The sequence below is a fragment of the Piliocolobus tephrosceles genome, chromosome 14 (genome assembly GCF_002776525.5).
Source record: "Piliocolobus tephrosceles isolate RC106 chromosome 14, ASM277652v3, whole genome shotgun sequence".
Classification (NCBI taxonomy): Eukaryota; Metazoa; Chordata; class Mammalia; order Primates; family Cercopithecidae; genus Piliocolobus; species Piliocolobus tephrosceles.
The window spans coordinates 2608320-2617452 of NC_045447.1; the positions used below are offsets into that span (position 1 = coordinate 2608320).

At 60.5% G+C, this 9133-nt stretch overlaps 1 protein-coding gene across 6 annotated transcripts in view; it reads right to left on the bottom strand.

The window, feature by feature from the left end:
• Positions 1-3291: 3291 nt before the first annotated feature.
• The window catches only part of KCNT1 (potassium sodium-activated channel subfamily T member 1), a 98907-nt gene continuing 93065 nt past the window's right edge, over positions 3292-9133 (bottom strand). For 3 of the 6 annotated variants that reach the window (XM_023227728.1, XM_023227734.1, XM_023227731.1), the window contains 3 exons: positions 8144-8206; positions 4546-4630; positions 3292-4400 (listed from right to left, as the gene is read on the bottom strand). In XM_023227728.1, the coding sequence (XP_023083496.1) occupies positions 4280-4400; positions 4546-4630; positions 8144-8206 (269 nt within the window). In that variant the 3' untranslated portion in view covers positions 3292-4279. The remainder of the gene's footprint in view (positions 4401-4545; positions 4631-8143; positions 8207-9133) is intronic. The other 3 variants (XM_023227730.2, XM_023227733.1, XM_023227732.1) reach the window with 1 other exon arrangement.

Below are 9133 nucleotides of genomic sequence, written 5' to 3' on the forward strand. Positions count from 1 at the left end.
CCTCCTGGGTTCATGCCATTCTCTTGCCTCAGCCTCCCGAGTAGCTGGGACTACAGGCGCCCACCACCTCGCCCGGCTAGTTTTTTTGTAGATATATATATATATTTTTTAGTAGAGATGGGGTTTCACCGTGTTAGCCAGGATGGTCTCGATTTCCTGACCTCGTGATCCACCCGTCTCGGCCTCCCAAAGTGCTGGGATTACAGGCTTGAGCCACCACGCCCGGCCCAGTCTCTTTTAATTGGTGTATTTAGACCAATGCATTGCCATGTAATGTGATGACGGGTTTCGTGGGATTGACATCTGCCACATTCGTAACTGTTTTTCTATTTGTTGCCCTTGGTCTTAGTTTCTATCTCCCTTTGTTTTCTGCTGTCTCTGGTTTCAGTTAAGCATTTTATATGATTCCGTAGTCTTTTCTTTTGTAGCATATCAATTATACTTTCAGATAGAGAAAAAAAGAAAAATAAGTATATATATTTTAGTGGTTGCTATAGAGTTCGCAGCTAATCCAAATCCACCTGTAAGTTACACTGTGTTGCTTCTCAGGTCACATGGTAACTTGTAACTGACGACCCTGGCTTCCTCCCGCCTGTCCCTTTTAATGTTGCTCTTACATTTCACTCACCCGTAAGCGAGAGTCACCCAATACACTGTTAGTATTCTGATTTTGAGCAGTTTTCTTTTTCTTTTTCTTTTTTTTTTGAGACAGGGTCTCACTCTGCCGCCCAGGCTGGAGTGCAGTGGTGCAGTCTCAGCTCACTGCAGCCTCAACCTCCCTGGCTCAGGTGATCCTCCTTCCTCAGCCTCCTGGGTACCTAGGGCTATACGCACATGCCACCATGTCTAGCTAATTTATTTATTTATTTTTTTGATAGAGTCAGGGCTTTGTTATGTTGCTCACGCTGATCTTAAACTCCTGGGCTCAAGCAGTCCACCTGCCGTGGCCTCCCAAAGTGCTGGGATTACAGGCATGAGACACCGCACCCTGCCCAAACAGGTTTCTGTTAGATGGATGAGGAATAAGGAAAATAAAAAAACCAAAAAAGGGAATAAGGAAAATAGCAGGTTTCTCACTAATTCTGTGTGTTTCAAATAATTCTACCGTAAAATTCTTGGCTGGGCGTGGTGGCTCAAGCCTGTAATCCCAGCACTTTGGGAGGCTGAGACGGGTGGATCACGAGGTCAGGAGATCGAGACCATCCTGGCTAACACGGTGAAACCCCGTCTCTACTAAAAAATACAAAAAACTAGCTGGGCGAGATGGTGGGCGCCTGTAGTCCCAGCTACTCGGGAGGCTGAGGCAGGAGAATGGCGTGAACCCGGGAGGCCGAGCTTGCAGTTTGCAGTGAGCTGAGATCCGGCCACTGCACTCCAGCCTGGGCGACAGAGCGAGACTCCGTCTCAAACAAAAACAAAAACAAAAACAAATTCTTTTAGCTCATTCTAGGCAGTGATGACTTAGGGAATTCAGTTCCTCAACCTTTGCTCAGATCCTGCTTCACTTGCTGTAGGCTTTGCAGGGGGACCTCTGATGGATCAGCCGGACATGAGGCTGGGAGAAGTGACGGTGGACGAGGACGGCTGGGGGAGCAGGGTCCCACCTTCCTGATGTCTGACTGTGCCAGCCGGGACTGTTGGTGAGTAGGCTCGGGACAAGCAGAGAGGTACCCCAGGTACTCCCTAAACCCGGAGGTGAAGAACATGGAGGCCAAGGAGAGCACAAAAGGTTCCAGATGCTTCAGGCAGCTTTTATTGGGCTGGCAGCTGGCATCTCACAGTCATGGACCTGCCTGGTTCCAGCCCCTGGCTCCCAGCCTTGCCCACGGGAGGATTCACAGGCCGCTGGGCGCTGGGTGCCTCCTGTGTCCACGGCTGCCCGCATGAGCTCCAGGCAGAGCAGGGGGCCTAGGGCCTGGCATCCTCTGCGGTTAGTGAAGGAGCAGGGACTGCCCACCTCCTCGGATGTCCAGGGCTGGACCTGAAGTGGCCTCGCTACTAGAGATTATGAACATGCTGCCACTTGCCCCCGACATGCGGGAGGGAGCGGACCACTGATGTTCTCCCAAACTTTGGGAGGCCCAAAGTGCCCACCCAGCCCCGCCTGGGCAGCAAGCCCCCAGCCCACTTTGGGGGACTCCACTCACCCGTGGAGAGAGGCTCAAAGGCTAAGAGGCCTCCCGGCCTCACGGTGGTGGCGTGGTCACAAGGGACTCCAGGAACACCGTCCACATCGCAAGTCAATCCCCAACAAGTCATGTGACTCCCCCATGGTGCCTCCTAGAGGCCAGCTCTTCCCAGTGTGGGGTTCTAGGGGCTACAGCTTCCCCTACCACCACTGGAACTGTGGCCCTCCCATCCAGCCGCCAGGCCGGCTTTGCTCTCCCCTCTCCTCCCTGCAGGGGCTGTGCAGCCCCTCTTGCCTGGGGGCCAGGGTGTAGGTGACGTGAGAAGCTGCCCAGGTGAGGCAGGCTTGGGCCTGCCTGCTGCAGGGTGACTGCAGCGTAGGGTGTGCCAGCTGGTTGGATCTCGGGAACCTGATAGACCCCAGCCCTGCTGGGACAGGCTCTGGCCACTCTAGCCCAACATCAACCCCTGCCACTCCATCAAGGTCCCGGGACTTTCTGGCCCCCTGAATCCACACAGCCTCTTCCTGACCATCCATATCTGGCTCTGTCCCCTACCGAGGGCTAGTGGGCACCTTCTGAGCAGGAGGGTTCCAGGCAGGCCAGTAGTAAGGGACTAGCTAGTCGTGTGGCCAGGGCTGGCCCCTCTAGCAGCTGCTGTGTCGTTTGCCCTGACACCGGGGAAGGGCTGCACCTCAAGCCTTTTTTGGTCCTTCTCCTTCAGCCTCTTGGGGTACCCTGAAATGAACGTGGTGAGGTGCACACACATCCCTGCCTGGGACAGCCCTGACCCCCCAGTGTAGGGGGTCCCCAGCAGCTGCTGACCTCAGATGAGTTGTGTGCCACTGTGGGCAGAGCCTGGGGTCTCTGTACCCACCCCAGGGACACGCCTGGCTGCAGGGGTGAGGCTGATGGGCAGCTCACCAGAGAGCCCTCCTGGACTCTGGGACCCCCACAACCAGACGGGTTTCCTGGCTACCAGGATTCAGTCACCAGTAGCCAAATACAATTTGGTTCCTGAGTTTTGGAAGGACTGTCCTGGTCTGGCTGGGGAATGGGAGCTTGCCTGTGGGGTTGGGGTGGGGACCCCAGCAGGTGTTTCTAACCCTTAAAATGGGGTGGCTGGGAGGGGTGAGAGCCTTGGAACCACAAGCGGGGCAACTTGTAACTTCATGCCTCCAGAATGCATCCGTTTAATAGAAGGTTCCAGCACTGACCGTACAAACCAGTAAGGAACCAGCAGCAAAGGACGCAGGGCGGCGCTCCTGATGTCAGCCACCGCCCGGGATCTCGCCTTGCTAAGAAGGTCCTCTCCCTCCACATGGCCCAGCCCGGAGGCTGAATTGTGCTTCACAAGTCAGAGGTTTAGAAAACGAGGCTTTGCTTTAAAAGGTAAGTGTAAAACGGTCCGTGGAAATGCACCATCTTCCACCCAACGCCCCCCAGACGCAGTGGCCGGGAAAGTTCAGTGTGAAGTAGAGGAAATGGCGTCTTCTGCTTCTGCTCGTGACCTTCAGAAAGGTCCTTGGCAACAGGGTCCTCTGGGGCACCTGGGGATGCACCCCTCACACACGCCCGGCTTCCCCTGGCCCTTTGCTGCTTGACTTCCGAAGGGGCTCAGGACAGCAAAGAGCAAAGGGTGCCCCTCACCCGCCCCACAGAGTGCAGCACGGCAGCCCTGGCCCCCAGGCCTTGGCTGGAAGGAAGTGAGGCCGCTTGGCCATGAAAGCTCAGGCTGGCTCTGAGTTGGGTGTGGCCCACGCAGGGCTCCTGGGTTCTCTTCCCCTCCCCATGCACCCCAGCCCCACCCTCTAGCACAGCCTGGGTTCGGCCCTGCAGGGCGTCTGGTCCCCGCGTTGCCCTCCCAGCCAGCCCTGGTCACGAGTTACGGTACATCTGTGTAAAGAGAAGTAGACTGCATCGGTCTGTAAAAATAGGTTAAAAAACTCTCCTCACTAGCCTGCAGGTACCCGAGGGTGAGCTGGCCCTCCCCCCACATGAGGGGCTCCTTTCCAGGGTGGAGTCCCAGGAGCCACGGTGAGCAGAGTGTGGCATCCCCAGGGTCACGCTAGTGCCACTGTGTCCTCACACGTTCTTCCACGTCCTTCCTGAGGACCCTGGGCTTGGTGGCCCGAGCTCCGTGCAGGGCTGGCTCAGAGCTGTGTCTCATCACGAGTCTCGGGGTTGCAGGACGACAGCTTGTGGCTGCAGCTGCTCTTCCGGCTCTGGGAGCTGCTGGCCACGTGAGCCAGGGGGTCGGAGCGGATGAGATAGCTGTGGGAGGGCAGAGGGGACCCTGGAGTGGACGTGGGCTGGGCAGCCCCTGCCCAGCAGCCCCACTGTGGTGCCTGTGGCCTCGTCTCCCCAGTGCCCACCTGGTGCTCAGGGGGTCTCCACACGGCCCGCAGGTGCTACTCACACAATGTCGCTGGGCTCCAGCCTCGTGTCGGGCGGAGGGTTGATGAGGACGTAGGAGAGGGTGTTCTGATGGTCATTCATCTCGTCTGCAAAGGACACAACCGGGCAGACGTCACCCCCCAGCCCTCCCTCTCCCAGCTCCACAGGGGCCCGGAGGTATAGGGGCTCCAGGATGAGGCTGAGTCTTTCCAGCCTTCCTGACCATTCTGCTCCAGCACCTCATCCTGGTGAGCCCAGCCAGGGGCCATCTCCACATTGGGCAGGGGGCAGCCAGGAGGGCAGCTGGGAGCCAGCTCCGACCTGCACCCCCCTCTGGTGCCAGGTGGTGTCACAGCAAAGGGGTGGGCCTGAGCAGAGGCACCAAGCACACCTGTATACACCAGCACACATGTCAGCCTGCACGCACCGGGACGTGTCTGTTCACCTCACATGCATGCACGCCTTCATCTACACCTGCACACACGCACACGCCTACACACCTGCCGATTCACCTCTGTATCCCACACACATTTGTGTCTATCTGCACAGATCTTCACAGCCACCCATACCTATGCTATCCACCAACCCCTGCACACTCGTATACACACCCGCACGCTGTCCTCCACATTCACACACACCCACCTTGGCCTCCAGAGGCTGCTCAGCCCCGTCCCTCCCACAGGGCCCTGCAGCTGCCGCCGTCCCTGGGCCTGGGCAGGCCACGCCCACTTGCTGTGCTCAGCCCTTTGCTTCAGACTTAAGTCCCAAGTGGCATCAGCCCAGAACAGCCCCCAGCTCATCCCTCTGAGAACATGGCCCTGCCTCTCATGGGAGACAGCCTGGCGTCTGGCTCATGGCGTGGGAGTGGGGATGTGTCCCATGGGGGGGAAACAGTCCTGGGAGAAACCCCCCCCCCCCCCCCCGGTCATCTCACAGTCTCCGCAGGGCCAAGCACAGGGAGGGAGAGCCCACCATCCCAGCAGTGGCCCTGGGTTCACTGACCGGGAGGGAAGGGCCTGTAGCCTCAGTTGATGCCTCTGATGGTGTCTAAGGGAACCTCCTGGAGTCCTGTTCCAGGACTCCAAGGACAGAGAACAAAGGTGACCCAGGACAGGGGAACCCCCGGGAGCCTCCACCCTGGCTGCTGCCATTCCCTTCTCTCTGCCCATCCTCTCCCCTTAGGGACAGCCCTGCCGTGGTCCCTGAGAAGAGAAAAGTCAGGGAGGCTCCTGGCCAGCCAGGTGGGGGCCATGCTGGTCCCGCTGCAGTGGGGGCTTCGGAGTTCCCACAGTGTGAGCACAGCGGCTGCCAGGGAGGCGGGGGCACAGGCTAGGACCTGGGGGGGTGGGGGGTGACCTGGACAACTCTGCCTCAGGCCTTTCGCACACAGCAGCAGGTCATTTGGCGCCAGCTCCTGTGTCCATGCCTGCAGGATGGGACGGCCTGACACCTGCCCCTCACAGCTGTTTTGCTGTCTTCCCCAGGCCTTCGGTAGAGGCCCAGAGGCCTCACGTTGAGGTTGTGCAGGGAGGCACACCCTCCCTGCCCTTGTGCCCACACACACCTCTGGGGTGGCCGCATGGCAGGTGGTGCAGGGAGTGGTGGTGTGAGCGACTCTAGTAAGTACTTGCCCCCCGCTGCCCGACTGGCTTTGTGATGAGCACCCAGTGGGACACCAAGAACAAGGGGCCACCAGCTCGTTTCACTCCAGCAGGCACAGACTGGCTCCCACGCCTCAGCTTTTCCCCCTGGGGTGCCTGGACCACACGCTTCTGAAGTGAGCAGAGCACGTAGCTGGGCTGAGCCGGGCTGGGCTTGGCTGGGCTGGGTTGTGGTCAGTCACGTGGCACTGGTCCTGGCTGCCCAGGATGGGTGCAGAGGACTAGCTTCGCGTGTCCACTGTGTTTGGTGAAGGCTGGCAGCAGGTGGGCTAGGGGCGAGGCAGAGGCTGGCTTTGGCTCTTCTGGTGAATGTCCTGGGGCAGGGCCACCTCACCCCTGGTCCCCAAGGCTACCTGACTCCTCCACCCAGACCCTCCAACCTTCACTCCAGGCCTCAGTGGTAGCTCTGCCCCTCACCTGCTTCCTAACCCTGCAGGCCCCAGAACTTCCAGATCCCTGGCCCTTGGCATCCATAGTCACTCCTGCCTGAATCCCCCGTGCCGGGCCAGAGCTACTGCCACCCGAACCTCAGTTTCCTCCTCTATAAACTGGGGGTAACTAGTGCCTACCCCCAGAGCAGCCATGAGGCGTGAAGACGGGGTCTGTGTATTGGGGCTGAGGTGGGGCTCCTGCTCCTGCTGTGTGTGTGGGGTGGGGGCTGCACACTGGAGGGGCCCCAGGATGCTGCCCACCCTCCCTGCAAAGAGAGTGACTCTTCCTGTTCTGCTTCCTGGCCTAGGGTCCGCTTGAATCCAAACGGGGGTGCAGCCCCAAAGCCCCGGTACCTTCACCACCCCAGGCATGTAGGCGAGCCCAGGAGATGCCTGCCGCGCGAGTCCTGTGAGCCCTCGACCCCCAAGCCTGCCGTGGCCGCGCCTGCCCTGGAGCCGCAGCAGGAGCCGCAGGAAGCCGTGGCGGGTGAGGGGAGTGGGAAATGCAGGCGTCCCGCTCATGAAGGCCACTAGCTGCAGGTCCAAGCGCCACAGTGCCCGGCAGAGCGAGGGTCTTCCATGAGCGCCATCGTAGGGAAAAGCACGGAACCGGGAGAGGCTGACGCTTTACTTCCGTGGCCGCTCCAGGCCCGGCCCCGCCTCCGGCTGCAAGGCCATCCTGGCAAACATGTCCCGCCCAAGCTAACACCTGCCTGGGCTCAGGAGGCCCTTCAAGCTCCTGGGTTACCCTGTAGGGAGGGGTGGCAGCGGGGGCAGGCTCTGAGCTCCCCTGAGGCTACCAGGACCCCGGGGAGCGCCCTGGCCGGGACTCTACTCTGAACACTGACGGGGCATAGCATGTTCTTGGAGGAAACAGGGTGCTGGGCGGCTGAGCACCCAGAACAGAATGGGATGTGAAGCAGCTCTGCCCCAGCCGAGCAGGAAAAATCCCCTCGTGGAGCCCCAGCTGGGGAATGAAGGTCACCATCCACCTGGCCTGGGCAGCCACAAAGCCTGCCCACTCCTAGCAGCTTGGAATCCCCACCCCTGCATCCAGCCCAGGCTTCACCAAGCTCCCGGGGCCCTGGCTTGGGACCATGTGGGTGCTTCCTGAGAGCAGAGGGGCTTGGGGTCCTCGGACCGCTTGTGGGGCCAGCCACAGGAGGGGCTGGCTAATAGGCCAGGGTGGCCTACCGGTGCCACCAGGGCTCATCATAAACAGCAAAGCAGGAGAAGCACCAGAGTGAGCCCGAGAGCTGGGCAGTTGCCACTCTGCCTGGCGGCCAACAGCACCTTGACCAGCACAAGCCCCGGACCTCAGCCTCAGGCCCGTCCTCAACGCCCAGCCAGGGGACACTCTGTCAACATGCGAGGCTTTGCCCAACAGGGCTGCCTGGGCTGACACCTGGGACGTGCTCTCACGGCTCCCGTCCACCTGCCTGGCCGGGACAGTGCGGCAAGGCTGCCGGCGGCGAAGGGTTGGTGAGCCCTGTGGTGCAGCGGTCGGCACCCGCCAGAGCAGAATTACCTTGCAAATATCCCAGGTTTACCCGATTCATGACATCACTGGCTGTTAAATTTGCTACGTCCTCTACAGAACACACAGAAAGAGGCACAGACAGAAACAGAGAGAGAGAAAGTGTCAGCAAGCGAGGTGCGGGCGGCCGGCACAGCGGGCGGGTGCAGGGGCAGCTGCACGGGAGGCCGGCCACCCCAGGACCTGCAGCCAGCGCCAGCCACCAGAAGCGGGTCGGTCAGCAGAAACGCGGTTGCTCCTCCCTTGCCAAGCTCTGGGGGCGGGCAGCGGTCGCAGAGGCAGGCACCAGCTCTGGGGGTGGCCGGACCGGGCTGGATCATCCTCTGCCAACAGTCAAAGGGGGGCCGCGAACACGAACGCCAGGCACCCCTCTCAGCCCTGGGAGCCCCCCCTGAAAGGGCATGAAGCCCCTCCCGACACAGGGACACTGTGGGGACGGAGGGAAGCTTCGAGGCAGGGACAGGGGGCGTCCTCCACAGAGCCCACGAGGTTGGGGGCCGGGAAAGGTCTTCATGGGCCACCTGTTCCCCACATCCTGGCCTCTGAGTCTCCTTCGGGCCCACAGGCCGGCCCAGCCCAGTGACCTGTGAGCAGCTCCTGGGCCAGCCCTGAGCTCCTGACTCTGCTCAGGGGACTCAAGACCTCGACCCAGGTGACGGACGCAGGAAGCAGGGTTGGGAGACCGGGCACCCCTAAGGGACAGACGCAGCCCTGAGCATCGGGCACGTCCCCGAGATGGAACAAAGGGAGGGTGGAGCCTTGACACGGCCCAGGGGTGGATGTCACTGGGCAGCGGCCCAGTGCCGGGGAGCTGGGGCCTGTGGCCTCATCAATGGAGGTAGTGTCTCTAGAGGGAGAGAGGGACGGGATGAGCGTCTCTAGAGGGAGGGAAGGAGGGAGGGACGGGATGAGCGTCTCTAGAGGGAGGGAAGGAGGGAGGGACGGGATGAGCGTCTCTAGAGGGAGGGAAGGAGGGAGGGA